Below are 15688 nucleotides of genomic sequence, written 5' to 3'. Positions count from 1 at the left end.
TGGAGAACATATGTGCTGGGACTGTCCATACTACCCTTCAACACTGGGTAAGGTTGAGTTTCTTTCCACAGTAATGAGATGCAGGAACACTCATCAACTGGATGCTGCTCCAGTTCTTCATCCCCTTTTATTCACAGGCACCTACCAGAAACAAAGAGTCCTTGCAAGAAAACACAAGGCAGCACCTTGCTGTATTCTTGATGGTCACTGCTGGACAACCAGCCTGATGTGTTGGTGCTGCAAGTGAAAAGCAAGAGCTTATAGTGAAAAGCAAGTTAAAGAACTCAAGTTATGACCATGCCCTCGGCATGTATAAACACAGCAGGGTCAGAGGTGTTTGTTAGGCCAAATCACTTCCCAACCACACAAACACAATCACCAAAGAGGCTACTACTAGTTTAGGGACTCTGCAGTGTGCAGTATTCACCAGAGCACACCCCAAGGCAGGGATTGGAGACTCCTAGTCAGGTACCATTTAGCATTACAGAAATAAAGCATTGTTCAACTGCAAAGTTTATTTAACAGTGTGCATGTATTTACACAGAGCTGTAACAGACAACAAACAGTATCAGCACAGAGAAAAATCCCAGCATCTCTGCTGTTAAAATGATTGTCTCTGCCAGGGGAAACAGCTATTGTACAAAAATACATCTGTCCTTTTACCTAAGGCACTGCTCTAAAGGCTAAAACAGTTCTACTGCATTCAGAGGAGCAAAGAAGAGAGTAAGAAGGCTCAGTGAGGGCTTCCCATTGCAACTGCAACGTCAAATGTGTTTAGTTCCAGTGAAACCGTTTGTGTTTCACCATGCAAGCACAGCTGCCTCTTGGCTGCTTCATGGGAACTGATGGATCAGCCCATGGGTTAGAGCAGCTATCCTGTAATCACCTATCCAGTATCTCTTACAGGAACAAGGCTGCATTCTTACTTTTAGTAGCAATTTGTCAGGAGATGCTTAGTCAATCTCTTCAAGCTGTAAAAAAGCAGCCCAGTTGAGGTTAAACATTACTCAATGCAGGCTTTTGGGAAGGGAAATACATTTGCAGCTTGCAGCCACTGTTACAAAGCTAGAACAGGAACACGTCAAATAACTAACATGGACAAAACATGACTTCAGTGGTCTAATACTGTTATGTACACAATAAAATAATACTTCCATAAGTGTAGATAAATAAGGAATTCAAAAGGAAACAGTTGTAAAAGCAGGACATGTTAAACTGCACGATGACAGACATCTCTAGGTACTCAATGTAATACATTAGTGCACATGCTGTAAAATGTTCTGTTTGCCAATAGATTAAAACATATTAGTGATGGTCCAATGATACATTTGGAAACTGCCAGTATTTTCACACTAGGAAATGAGGAATTTAGCATCTCCATTCAAAACTGAAGACCTGCAGTTTTAAACAGCACCTGAACCAGTGAGGAACAGCATTGCTCTAGGATGCTGCAAGGGGTGTTCAGCTTTTACCACGCACTCAATGAGTCTTATTTCATCAAGTGCCAGTTTAGGAAGATGCAAAATGCAGCCAGGATCTAAGCAGCCTCCAGTGGCACACTGTTATACATGATAGGAAAACTAAACCAGAGACAGGTTACTGTGAAGGGAAACAAGTGATACTGGAACCAGGAAATCTCTAACACTTAACTAAATGAATGGAAAAGGAACATCAGCACAAGCTTCCCTGAACTGTTTCAAGGTGCAAAGCAGAGGTTTGGCATCCCTCTCCTGGTGGTTTTTGCAAACTTGAAGCTGGATAAAGGTAAAGAAGCAGCTTTTCAAAGCAAGGCCTTCGGTACTTGGTAACACACTGGGTTACTGAAGTGCAATCAGGTTAGTTCCAGGTCTCTAGTGTGTGTTCACAGTTCTGTCCAAAGAGCAAAGAGAAAAAAACCTGTAACCATCATAACTGTGTGCAAGCCACATGGTCTATCAGCACCATTAGAGGCTACACCCAGGCAGTGAGCACAGCCCCTTCGTTACTTACAGTCCAAAACCAGTGCAGTAGCTTTTCCTTTTCTATATATGCATTATGTATTAAACTATATCATGTCTAACCATTTTAAAGTTCACCTTTAAAAGGCAATGCTTTCTTTACTAAGAAGTTAATGACTGATCAGCAGCATCACACTGAATCCAGTTAGTCGTGGCCTCAAGAGAAGTCTCGCTAAGGCTGTGCCCATGGGATAACAAGACGCAGAGAGACAGAGGAGACTCAGGAAACAGTTCAGGCTAGAAAAGTGCTACACTTTAATCAGAGCCACTGCTACACATCACTGAAAGAACATGTGGAGAGCAAGTCTTGCTTCTTCAGCTACCATTCATTTCCACTGTTCACACAGTCATTTCTCTCCTGCAAAGAGATCTCCTGCTGTGAGCACATCCATTTGGGCTTTTGCTCCAACACTAGACAAGTTTAGTCCTACATGAACTAGCTTGCTGAAGCTTCTCTGACATGTTATACTGTATTGCATCAGGGTTTGGCTTCTCAAGTACATGTGGCTTCAGATGCAGCCCTGCTTCTTTCAGGAAAATCCAGACTATTGTGTGTGCAGTGTTACTGCTCCTCCCAAAACGTAACACAACCGTCTGTGGAGTTTAAGGTTGGTGTTACCCCTCCTCAGTGAAGGGAAAGGCTATTCTACAGTAAGCAGAGGACAGCTAATACCTTGCTAGAGACCTTTATAAGACCATGCAGGTCAGCATCATGAAGTAAGAGAACATGGCTAGGAGGGGAAAGGCCTTGTCTGTAGAGTTACATCAGACACCTTTCAAACTGTTAGCATCTTCAAAAGTAACGTGCCATTTAAGATATCTTAGAAACAGCCTAAAATACAACAGATGGGCTTGAGTGCTGGTAGGAGATACAGGAGCTTCACAGGGGCTCAGCTGTGTCTTTGGAAGAGCCCTAATGACGAGTCTTAGTTGCTGTCTAGACCAAGTCCCTAAAAAGGCATCAGTTGGTGACTCCTTTTGACAGGGTTCCAGTTACAAGCACTAAAGAAAGAGCTTTCCCTCCAGTCTACACAGTGGAAAAAGTGCCTTGAGAATAGGAAGCTGTAGTTAAGGCAAGGAGAGTAAAAAGCAAGGAAATTAATTACCTAGCCAGAGGAAGAGAGAGATAGGGAAGTCAGCTTGGATTACCTGATGAAGCATCTATAGGTTTGGTCAATGAATTCACTGCACCATCTTCCTCAAAAGCCAATTTGGGACTAGAAGGTATTGTAGCAGCATCATTCAAGTTTTGATTACAGTTACCAGCAGAGATGCTGTCCGAGCTCAGTTTGGGTGACTTGGAATGTACCCCAATGTCAATAAACTCCTCAAAAGTCCATGAACTGGCTTTGCCATTAAGGTTCTGAGTAAGTCCAACTGTATGATCAGCTTCGATAACACCCAACTCCACCGAGGCATCCATAACCATTTCTTTCGCAGGATGGCTAGGGAAAAGAAAGAGAAGGGATACTTGTATTATCATCTCTGCATGTTTAACCTTTAGATCGATTACAGGTCAGCCAATAGAAGCCTGCATGCTTTGCAGATCCCTGAATATCCTGAAGGGCAATCCCAGACAAGCTGCCACACAGGATCTCCCATTCAAGAGCCAATGGGGAAGAACGACTCACCAACAGAGCCATGTTTTACTATGCTGATAGCTTGCAGGTAAGGTCTGGCTCCAGAAACTTCCTATAAGCAAGCCCTGCACCATTAAACCTCTATTATAATAGTGTGATTTTTGACTTTCTGCTCCAGTTAAGACATTTGAAAAACAAAACTGAGCCTCAGAGGAAAATTTAAAACAGATTTAAAATCTGACCCCAAATCAGAGCGCTCCATTTTCATTCATTCTTCAGAAAATCAGGAAAACGGCTTTATATTGCACCACTGAAGGAACGAGATTCCTTTATCATCACTCAAAAGAGTTCACAATGTCATTTCCAAATCATTAGCATTTAGATAACCAACTGGGACAAGCACCAGAGGACAGATTTTCCAGTAGTAAATGGAAATGCTTTATGTTCAAGAAGATAAAATTTGGAATCCTAAAACCAATTCCAACTAAGGGAGGCTTTTATAGTGTATCTGGTGTTTCAGCACAACTGAAGATGTTCTACAAGCTTTCTGTAGCTTATTCTTCCATTTCAGGTTTGTCCCCTCCCTCTTGTTTAATGCTTTGTTAATGATAGAGGTGTGCAACATTTGAGGCAAGGCTACATACACCACATTTAACTTCAACAGAGGATTGTTTCTTGTGTGATGGAGAACAGCTCTGACGGTAAAGCAGCCACCTACATGGACTCACCTGGCATCCTTCAGTTCAGGAACAAGTAGAGACCTCTCATCACTTTTCAAATCACTGCCATTCATAAACACTTCACTGGCCTTCACCTCAGGCACCTCTTGCTCCTCAGACTCTGCAGAGATCAAGCTATGTGCAGTCTCTAAGCAACCCTCTGCCTCCCCCTTGACTTCCTGGAGCAGGTCAATGCCATTCAGCTTTCCTGGAAGTGGGGAGAAAACAAAGAAGAGTTAAAAAAGAGCTTCAGTAATAGAACTGCTACTCTAAATGAATAAACCCCAAGTGCCAAATGACCTTTCCCAGCCAAAACTTGAGGCACTTGGCTTCAACAAGCAGCCTCTAACAACATGAAATGAACTGTTCATCTTTAAAAATACACTTGTAGAACGAAAACATGTTGCCTGCATTTCACTCCCAAATCACTGTTGCATTCAATCCTTTTGCCTGTCTCTTGTGGCAGGGAACAGGCAATGATCTACTCTCTGTTCCAGCAGAGCCTCCCTGCCACTGCTGGGACGTGTGTCTCAGATGGTTACAGTGCTATTACACAAGTGACCTTTTAAACATCACTGAGACACTGACAGCTACTTATAACTGGCTCATCAAGTTTCCTTACCTGGTTGATCAGTCTTCTCCAGGCCCAGCTCCTCCTCCTCTTCAATATCCTCTCCCTCCATAGCCTCCGAGGCAGACTTCCCTTCATTCTGCAACTGAATTGCCAGAGTGGCACTCAGAATAACTCACTACCCTCTAGTGTTTCATAGACAATTCAACCATAGCTCCTGGGCAGGACCAGACCAAAGGTTAAGAGACACTCAGGTCACCCAGCAACACATGCTCTGCTGAGATAGAGCCTCCAAAGGAATGTGTGGGACCCACTGCCACCTCCTACCCACCAACTGTTCCCAAGCTCCCTTCCCCAAGGTGTATGCTAAATTGCCTTTCAGCTACATGAAGACTTGGGTCTTTGAATGTCCAGAGAAAACCGACTACTCCTCAGTGTAATATGCACAATTCAACACAAACCTTAGGTCACCACATTAACCAAAATATATCCATTAATAACCAGATTTGCTTAACCAATCTGCAACTGCTAATGTCAGGTCACATTGTATTGTATGCCTTAAACAAAAATGCAAAGACTTGGACAGAACAAGCAAAGCAGAAGAATGTGTGCAATGGGAGGCTACTGAAAAGTCATTTTGGTGCACCTGGACTTTGCACTTCACATGGAAGCCAGTTAGGGTAAAGGTAAGAAAGCAAGGCAGGGTACAAGGCAAAGCCTTCTCTGGGAAGTACCTTGGATTCATTTTGATCTGATTTTCGTGTTCTTTTCATTATTTCTTCGATTCTCTGTTAAAAGAAGGAAAAGATTCACAATGACACAGAGAGCTTTAGATTTCAGCATTCAGGGTTCAGGTTTCAATCATGCACTTTCCTATTTCATACATTTACTAGTTCATACATTTACTACTTTATTCCCCCTTTTTAAAGCTCACAAGCCAGAGCTGGCTTTTTTAACAAGCCCACCCGACTTCTATTTAAATTCACTTTAACACCTCAGCCACCACTTCAGGCTGAGGAAGCTCTCTGTGCTTTCAAAGCAGTCGTACCTTTTTCCTTTCAAGCCTTTCCTGCATATTTTGCTGCATAATTCTCTCTCTTTCCAGCCTTTGTCTTTCAGCCTCTTCTTGAGCTTTTGCTTCAGCTTCTTCTCTCTGAAAATAAAGCAAAAAGATGAGAGCACCCAATGCACAGCTCGCTCCCAAGAGTCAAAACCAGAGATTCTAGTTCAACAGAGACAGGATATCAGACAATCTCTATTTAATACTCCCATACACTGGAGCTAAATGCCAATTACCCAGCCACTGCCCTGAAACAGTGATATTACTATGACATTCAGAAACTCATCTGAACAGGAACATTATGGGCATGGCTGTATTATGAGTATGCAAATGTTCTGACTGCTGTTGAGCTACTCAGGTTTCCAACTATGCTGCAGGAGGAAGATTTGTGTCCAAGTGCTCAAGGCCAGGCAGGACAGAGCCTTGGGCAACACGGTCTAGTGTGAGGTGTCCCTGCCCATGGCAGCAGGTTGGAACTGGATGATCTTAAGGTCATTTCCAACTCAAACCATTCTATGATCTGCCTGAGAAGGATAATTTATAAAGTAACAGGACAGTGATTAAACCCTAAATGTGGCAAAACAAACTTAAAATTCTTGGCAGTCAGGTATTGCTACCAAGATACTTGGTGCTGAGCATCTTCTGTTCCTTCTACACAGGAAAATCTGTTCCAGTATGGTCAGAAAGACAGAAGCATAGTTAACACTGGATAATTGTTATAAACTTAAACACAAGCTTTTAAAGAAATGTTTAGACAAATGTCAATGCCACAGAGCTCTTGAAATACAAAGAATTTCATTGTAAAACTGCTTTAATTTTCAACATTCATCGTATTTAAAGAAAGCCCACTTGCTGTAAACCAGCTTCCTTCAGTTAGAAGTTAGTAAAGATATTAGTTGTGGAAGACTATTCAGCAACAGGAAAAGCAGACTTGGAAACACCACCCATCTTTCTTTTGAAGGAATGGAGCAAGCCAGATGACTTTCCAGACAGATAACCTCCTTGTAATCCACAGCAGTAAGCTGGTGAAGTGGGCTTAGTACAAATAGTATGTGTGCACTAAATAGCATCCCACATGGCTAGAACCCCTTCCCAAATAATACCTGCTTCTGCCCCATGCTTGAATTTATGAAATGCTGAAAGAAATATAAATCAGATCATATAGTCTAGAGGATGGAAATGACTTCAAGACATTCTCAAATCCATCTCAGACAGGATGAACTTTGCTTTACAACATTCCTGACAGGAGATGTGTCAAAGCTGTTCTGTGAAAGAGAATCAAAGGCAACCCCCTCGAAAATGCATCAGCAGCTTGTGTGAGGAGCACAGCTGGAGCCTACAGATAAGCAGACCTGGTGCTGGAGCTCTGCAAGTTTCTCCTGCTCTTCCTGCTCTTGGCGGATCCTCTCCTCTTCCGCTTGTCTCTGTTGTTCCTCATTAGCCAGTCTCTTCTCTTCCTCCTGCTTGCGCAGCTCCTCCTCCCTTCGTGCTTTTTCCTCGGTTGCTCTCTTGGCCATTTCTTCTTCTCTGATTCTAGGGTTCCCAAGATACAGGTTACCAAGGGGGTATTTATCTCTTGGAAAGTGTGCATGCACGTGAGAGAACAGGAAAGCAAAACAGTTCTAAGTTACCCAATCACTAAATACCTGCACAGGGATACTTGCTGGTGCGGATTTACAAATGCCACCATTCAGACCAAAGGAGAAAGCAGAATAAACTGGAAGAAACTATCTCTGAATACATAAATGCTGATGAAGTCAAGGTTGCTCCCATAACAGAAGTCTGACTGAGAACTGGATTAAGCAATGACTATTTAATAAATACCACCAGTACCCATGACATGAATGAAGCTTTTAATCACTGCCAAACACAAATTTAGTTGGATGTCCTGAAAGACAGTTTCTTCTACAGCCTGAATTCCAGAGAGGAATGCCTGGTCACAGACATATCTGATACAACATCCATAGCAGACTACATGCAAGTTTATGACAGCTTTATACCCATGAGTGAAACACAGACAAAACCTGACGTTCCACCTTGTTCACAGATGCACTGACTGGTGACTCTTGATCTGGAATAAGGTTAGTCAGCACAAAGTCAAAAATTGCTCTTTAACAACTTCAATGCAGTGAGCCAAATACCCACTGATTTATCATCTTGAATTACCTGGCTGCAACATTTCTGATTGAGGTTTTGGATCACTAATATGAGATTTAATGTACATCAAACCTCTGCCCGAGTCCATCAAAGGGAAGTTTAATGCAGAGAGGTTGACTACTTCAAGACAAATGCAAACAAAACAAACATCAGTGGTGTAAAAAGCACATTCTAGTTTTGAAATAAAGGCACCACCGGTGCCTGGAAGGAAAAAGCAGCAGTGATTTGCACAGGGCCTATGCATTACATGTATACTGAGATACAGATTAACTATACGCACAGCAACCTGCCCTACCTCCAACAGTGCTCTGTCTGCTTCAGGAACTGCATGAAGGCTTATAGAAACTTGAATTAAAGCTTAGAAAACACACAGCTGGAATGTCCATTCCAACTACAGCCCAGCACTGAAAGCATCCCTTCCTTCTCCTGAATGATTACCTTTCCTCTTCCTGTCTCTGAACTCTTTCTTGGTCTTCACGCTCTCTTTGCTCCCGTGCCAGACGCCGTTTCTCTGCCAAGATTTTAGCAGCTTCTTCAGCTGTGGTGGTCCCTGCTACTGTTTTGCTACTGGATTCTGCAAAGGTGAAGAGAAACTGCTGGTAAAAAAAGCCTCAGAAACATACAATTAAGATGCTAACACTGTGAGATGAGATCTTTCTTTTGGCCACTTCACTTATCTTTTCAATCAGTGCTCATCACTCAGTGAGTATACTCTATATCTAAGGCCCACAAGAGCCAAGAGGAGTCCTAAAGAGATACAGAACCACAGTATCTCACTGACACTCACGTAACAACACCTCATTTCAACTCCACTGATCCAGCCATTTTCCAGATGATACAGTTATTCTCCAAATACTACAGTACTTAAAACATGTTTTTGAAGAGACACATTTATTCTGTAACCCTTAAAACCTTTAAAGAAAACTGAAGAAAATACTGCATTAGGAAATGCACTTAACTGCCTTCTAATAAAAATGAACACACATGAGCAAATTATTTTCTTCTCTGGTTCCATAACATTATCATTCACGTCTTTATATTCAGAGTATCTTAGGGTGCAAATAATCACCATTTTATCCGGCCCTAAAGGCACACACTAATGACTTCAGTGATACTATAGCTCTACACATTTGAGCAACAAATCAATTCCCAATTCACATGGAGATTGAAACAGCTCCAACCACCAGGTTAGCAGCTATTTGGCCAGGCCTGCAGTTTCTGTTTCATCGCGTCCTGCCTGGTATTACGGTGTCTGAACATCAAAGATACTGTTATAAATTAACATTAAGAAAACAATAAACACACACTTTTGCCATTAGTGGCTCTCAATATATATTGAAGGAACTCTGATTTTTATCAGTTATTCCCACCCTCCAGAAAGTGTTTACTGTACAAACTCTATTACTGTTTGTAATGTGTCTTAAGAACTCATCTGAATGCCCAGAGAATTAGCTTTTGCTGTCAGTAGAGCAACAGCATCACAATGTTAGTGAAGACTTGCCTTGGTTCTTTTCAATATCTCACCAACCAGCACATGTGTGTTTGCTTAACACTTACAAAGCCTTCAAGTTAAGGTAATTTAATGAACAATGACATCAGGGTTTGATCAGTTATTTTGCTTCTGACCTCAAGGCAAATCATTCAAAACACAATGCCATCATTAGGAACTTTAATACCTGAAAAGCTGCTTAAGCCCCACAGACACGTGATCACTGCCTGCAGCTGTAGGGCATTATTACAGAGTAAACCCTCAGTGGCTGAATCCCAGCAGTGTTTTGTGCCTGAACATCCCTCCTGCAGCCCTAAGAAAAGCAGTCCAGCACTAAAGGAGTGCAGTCGCAGAGCTGTTTTCTACCATTTAGATTTATCCAATGCTGAAAAATCAGCACCTCCCCAGAACACACATTCTGATTTGGGCAAAAATACGGTCATGTTGGTGCAAACAGGAATCAGCCACAAGAGCTCCAAACCTGAACTCAGCCAAAAGGGGTCCTGGTCCTCCTCCCTGACCAGGAAGGGCCAGTTATAAGAACCATTAGCAAGATCTGCCTACTCAGGACTTGCATGTGCTTTTCTTCCCATGTTCTGCACCTTCCACTGTTATTTAAAGAGAGGTTTTATTCAGTGTTGTCAGTATAACCATGGAGAAATCAAGCTGCCTCTCTCCTCCTCTACCACTTGAGTGTCTTGCCAGTTTGGACAAGTCACTTTTTACAGCAGAGGTCATCTTCTACAGTGCACTTACACAGGAACCAACACAGCAGTCCTGGTTTAACACTGCTGCAATCTCAGCTGTATCAAAATTGGCTGACATTTTAAATGTCAGGTTTAATCTATTTTCCCCCTCCTCAAAACTGAACCTAAATAAGACAACTCAATGTTCAATAAAGGTTTTAGGCTTTTAAGTTACAGGGTTATAACATGATAATGATAGCTTGAAATACCTGGTATTGAAAACGACAGAAGAAAATTAGTCACAACTATTCAGAACACCTTGGATATGGAAAGAACAGGGGGCATAAAGACAAAAGAAAGGGTAGGAGACCTCAAGTCTATGGGGAACCTTCCCACTGCATGTTGACTTTTGAAGCTCTATGGATGTTTTCCATATGGTTACTTCAATAGTGCTTTCATTTCTAAGCACCCCTTGTACAGTCTGTTTCCACAGGGCAGGACATGGGACTTCCCCATATAATTGCTATCATGCCTTAAGCATTTTATACTCAGCTCTATTTCCCTGGCTCCCAGTTACTCCCAATCAGAACTGTCTTTCTCAAAAGACCTTTTAGTGATGGAAGCAGAGAGAGGGAAGCAGGCAAGAGAAATGTCTCAGAACAACTGTGAAATGTCCTATTAACTGGACGGAGAGAAGATTCCAACACATTTCAAGTCAAGTCATGTATTCACAATTAATCTAGGAATCATATTCCAAAACCTTCACTACCCCAATACAAAAAAAAGCGAGGCTCCATGATAGTTTATTACCTATCATCATGCATAAGGTGAGAGCTCATGAAGGAGCACTTCTTATGCTTTAAGTTGAAACAAGCCTTTTAACTCTGAGAGAAGCTGCGAAAGGCTGTGCCAGAAGTGACAACTGCTCCAAGTCACTGAAAAATAAGAAGTGTTTTACTGCAGAACAGCATATTTCAGTTGGAAGACACAAAACCCAAGACACAGACTTGATTGCTGTCTGTCAGCAACAAGCAATCAAGTTCAGTTTGAAGGTGAAGAGATGGTATGAAGGTACAAGTGCACAAAGCTGAAATCAGGTGGAACCTACAGCACCTAGAGACTGATTTGCCACATGCCATTCACCGATGTACTCTGACTTCAGAAGCTGCCTGGAATATGGTATTGCACCAACCCACAGGGTAAACTGCCTGCATAGAGGTGTTAAATGAGAATTGGCTTGAAAATTGAAAGAACTTTTAAAGAACAAAGATTTTTGCCTCACTTGGCAATATTTCAGTGTACCAAAGCATTCAAAGAGATAATGAAATCATCTCTATGTTGAAGAACATGCCCACTATTTCCTTATCTTCTGTGTGTCAAAGAAAAAGAGCTTTGCCAGCCCCAGTATGAATCACTACCAAGATGAGTAGCTTGAGGATTAGCAATAAAATAGAAACAGATAAACTGGGTTAGTACAGTTCCAGAAGTCAGTGTAGAGGAGACAAGGTGGGGCATCCAAGGAACAAGGACGGGCGTTCTTGTTCCAGAACAACTGGAAGTTACAGAAATAGGACATATTGTTATGGAGGTTTCAACCAACCAATGACATAGATCACAACTGATGTTGCCCCCTCTGAGGCATGCAAGACATTTATCACAGTCAACGGAGCACACTGAAGGATGAACAGTCTGACTGCAAAGATAAGTGATGTGACACTGAAGACAGATGTGCAACTTCATACAGACATCCACATTGGGCTATGACATCCAGGCTTCCTTCTAGACGAACACATGCTCAAAGAACTGTACCATAAATGAGTTCTTCAGCTGACTAACACCACTTCACATCCTGAGCAGTGTCAGGAAGAGCCTCAGAAATAACAGACAACTGCAGTAGCAGAGGAACGCACAACAGGAATGTACATGCAGTAACATGCAGCAAGCATGTGTTCCCACTTACCTGCTGTCTGAAGGATTTCCACCCCCAGTACTGCCCACTGGCTGTAACTTACAGTCCAGAGATTCCCTCCTTTTCCTCTTAAGTCTCCCCTAAGTTCTCCAAAGAGAAACCTCATCAGAAGGCTCTCCCAGATTCTGTTCTGGAGATAGTAGATGACATTCTTCCAGTAAAAGGGACAGAGGCTGTGCTTACTTGTCATGATGAAGAGGACTAAGAAACTAATTGCTTATCTGGAGTATGTCTCTCCTTAACCTACCATGATAATCTCTGTGTGACCTGTGAACTGGCCACTGTTTCCTGAGGCAGCAATGATTATAGGAACCAAGACTGAGGCAGCCTTGTAGCTTTGTGAGAACCAGCTCTGAGCCCATCATGCACCAGTAGCTGATTTCTCCTCCAAGCAGGTCCTCTACACAAGCAATTTTAACAACTACCAACCGGACCTTTGCATAGTTAAACCACTGACTTTGCAAACCTAAGCTAGGGGATCCCTCAGCCAGTGTAGCTGAAGTCCAAAAGGCAAACAGGATTTCTGCTTTCCTTAAGATTACAGTGCAAGCAGTAACATTGAAAGCTCCTGCCTTCAGTCTCCAAGTACTCCAACTACTGCACTAAAACCCACACCCAAATGTCAACCACATAAAACTATTGTATAATTAGCAATGAACAGCTTCTGCTTAAAGCATCCTTCCCTCCAGTGCTCTGCCTCACAAACAAATGATTTCACCAGTCCTAGCCCACAGTGAAGATGTCTTGAATAAGGTGTCAGTCATGGAGAAACACTCACCTTCTTTGGTCTTTGTGCTAGTTGCTACTGCATCCCTGTCCACGGCTGGTGAAACACCTTGCTCTTGTCCTGTTCCTTCTGTGCTCTTATCCTTTGGTTTGCTCTCTGCTTCAGTCTTCTTTTTGGTAATGCTCATGACACCAGGTGTGAGAGGTGGACGTTGGACGGGTGCTGATTTAGAGACTGGACTAGGAGAGGGTGGCCTCTGTTTCGACACGCCAGGGGAAGGTGGACGAGTCTTCTGCCTGTTGAAATAAGCCGTACTGTCCAGGGCTAACCCACAGCTGAGGCCAGAAGTCTACTTTGGCTAGTTTACATCACCTACCTCACTTCTAAATGTACATCCATACATAAACCACTGGTACTTTCCTCATAAACCACAAACACAGGATTCCAAAATACCCTGGGCACCCAGACTCAATATTCATGGGCCAAGATCAAATCAGGTTTGCAAGCCCTGATGTCTGTTTAACTCCACATCACCCTGTGATTCCACTCCATAGAACCTTTCTACACTGATAGAGGCAGATGAGTCTATTCAGAAGCTCACACGTTTCCCATTGCACATACTGGACAGAAAACTGGGTGCACAGTGTCTGCACGGAAGAGACAAAGGTTCAAGTAAGAGCTGCAGCCCGACTGCAGAAAAGAGAAATCAGACCAAAAATGAGGTGCTTAGGTTGTATAAGGCGGCATTGGTCATCCACATTCTAACTGCACATCTGTCTTGAGACAGGAAGCAGCCTTCCTTTGTTCTGAATAAAAGGAGATATTTAACCTGGATGCATACCTAACTGTAGAAGGTGATGGAGGACGCTTCACCAGGTTAGCAGGAGAGGGGGATCTTCTTCGGGCAGACACAGACGGTGAGGGAGGGCGTCTTAAACCAGAACCAGGGGTTGGTTTGTCTGTCTCTGATTTCTAAGGTGACACATCAAAACAAAACAATGCTCACTCTCTAGAGCACAGTATGGAGGAGTTGCTACCCCCAAACCCACGTAACTTCTCAACAAGATGCACTTTACATTTTCTTTGTGTCCCAACAGACAAGACCCAGTCAACATTTTAATTAAACTCTGGGAGCCATAAGCAGCAAACAGTATGCTTTAGGATACCAAAGAGATCAAGGACCAGAAAATCCCAACTTGACTTCAATACTGTGGTTCCTTTAAGTCACACAATCCCAGACTGGGTTGCATTGGAAAAGATCTTACAGCTCCAGCTCCAACCCCTGCCACAGGCAGGGACCCCTTCCACTGGAGCAGCTTGCTCCAAGCCCCTGTGTCCAACCTGGCCTTGAGCACTGCCAGGGATGGGGCAGCCACAGCTTCTCTGGGCACCCTGTGCCAGCGCCTCAGCACCCTCACAGGGAAGAGCTTCTGCCTAAGAGCTCAGCTCAGTCTCCCCTCGGGCAGGTTCAAGCCATTCCCCTTGGCCTGTCCCTACAGGCCCTTGTCCCAAGCCCCTCTCCAGGTTTCCCGTAGCCCTTTTAGGGCTGCCACTGAAGCTGCTCTACGGTCTTCCCTTAAGGAGCCTTCTCTTCTCCAGGCTGACCCAGCCCAGCTCTCTCAAATGCTACCAAACATTTCAGTAAGCAAACAAAGTACTGAAACAGGAGCCAATCTTGAGCTGTTTTCCCCCCTCCTGATTAATACAAACCTAATTCCTGTGGATTTTCAACAAACCTGGGTTGAATCTGGTGAACTTGCATCAGATGAAGATACAGAGGACTTCAATCTGTCGATGCTACGACTACGCACGGGCACTTTAGGAGCTGGGACTGGGGAACTGATGGAACTGGCTGAAGCTGAACGAGGACAGAGGTGAGATTCTATAAAAGTTAGGAATTTGACAAGACAAAACGAGAACCAAGTGCACAGCATGAGAACAGGAGAAAAGGAAGAGGGAGAAAGAGAGAAAGAAAGAATGTGTGTGTTAGAAACCATACAGAGAAACACCACAAGCAGCGCACATTGCAACGGGTCACAGACACAGATACCGCCACCACACAATTAGTACTTTGGAAGCAACAGCACCAAGAACCAAACCATTCTGAAAGCAGCAGTCTGGAGTAGATAAAAATAAAATGCTTTTCCAAAACTTGCCTGAATTTGTATACACCAGTGTTTAATCTTAGTCAGGCTGCATCTAATCACAAATACTTCTGTTTTAAGGGCTTAGCATTCCTTCTTTATGAGTTCTTCATGACAGGTTCAAATGTGAAGCAGGTTTCCCTCACTCAAAGAGGAAATCTTCCTTCTAATGAGTAAATGCTTGAGTAAATCAGTGTGATAAGGCAGCATTACATTAGGAATCTGGGCATTACTTTACAACCCTTCCTTGTGAAATAAGCGTTTGTGCAACACTGTCCTACTTTCCCTCTCTGATCCCTTTATCACTATCTATGTGTGTGCCCTTTATCCAAGTTAACAAATCAAAATAGGTGGTGTAAAAGAAACCTACTGAGAAGAAAATATCAACCATTAAACTAAAGTACCTTTCCTACCTGAAGAATCTTCACACATAAGACATTGAAGGCAACTGTACCTTTTAGTTGCTTTTTCACTAGCATGACATAGATAAGCATACATAGATGTAAAAATAGAGACTGGAGTTTTCTACAGCCTGAGTAAGTTGTGACAGATGCAGCATTTAATTCTGTAATTTGGAAAAAAACATTTT

The 15688-nt window shown here is 42.9% G+C and overlaps 1 protein-coding gene across 1 annotated transcript in view; it reads right to left on the bottom strand.

The window, feature by feature from the left end:
- Nucleotides 1-495: 495 nt before the first annotated feature.
- Nucleotides 496-15688, bottom strand: part of MAP7D3 (MAP7 domain containing 3) — a 43336-nt gene continuing 28143 nt past the window's right edge. The window contains exons 11-20 of the mRNA XM_061353212.1: nt 14692-14837; nt 13797-13927; nt 13007-13251; nt 8523-8658; nt 7280-7460; nt 5916-6020; nt 5602-5655; nt 4919-5012; nt 4306-4504; nt 496-3442 (exon numbers count right to left, since the gene is read on the bottom strand). Of these exons, the coding sequence (XP_061209196.1) occupies nt 3133-3442; nt 4306-4504; nt 4919-5012; nt 5602-5655; nt 5916-6020; nt 7280-7460; nt 8523-8658; nt 13007-13251; nt 13797-13927; nt 14692-14837 (1601 nt within the window). The 3' untranslated portion in view covers nt 496-3132. The remainder of the gene's footprint in view (nt 3443-4305; nt 4505-4918; nt 5013-5601; nt 5656-5915; nt 6021-7279; nt 7461-8522; nt 8659-13006; nt 13252-13796; nt 13928-14691; nt 14838-15688) is intronic.

Source organism: Neopsephotus bourkii, unplaced genomic scaffold, assembly GCF_033783945.1.
Source record: "Neopsephotus bourkii isolate Nb327-2 ecotype Australia unplaced genomic scaffold, CSIRO-AGI_Nbou_v1 NB_668, whole genome shotgun sequence".
In the NCBI taxonomy this organism is placed as follows: Eukaryota; Metazoa; Chordata; class Aves; order Psittaciformes; family Psittacidae; genus Neopsephotus; species Neopsephotus bourkii.
The sequence above is the reverse complement of the archived record's forward strand: the minus strand, read 5'-3'. Positions and strand labels throughout refer to the sequence as shown.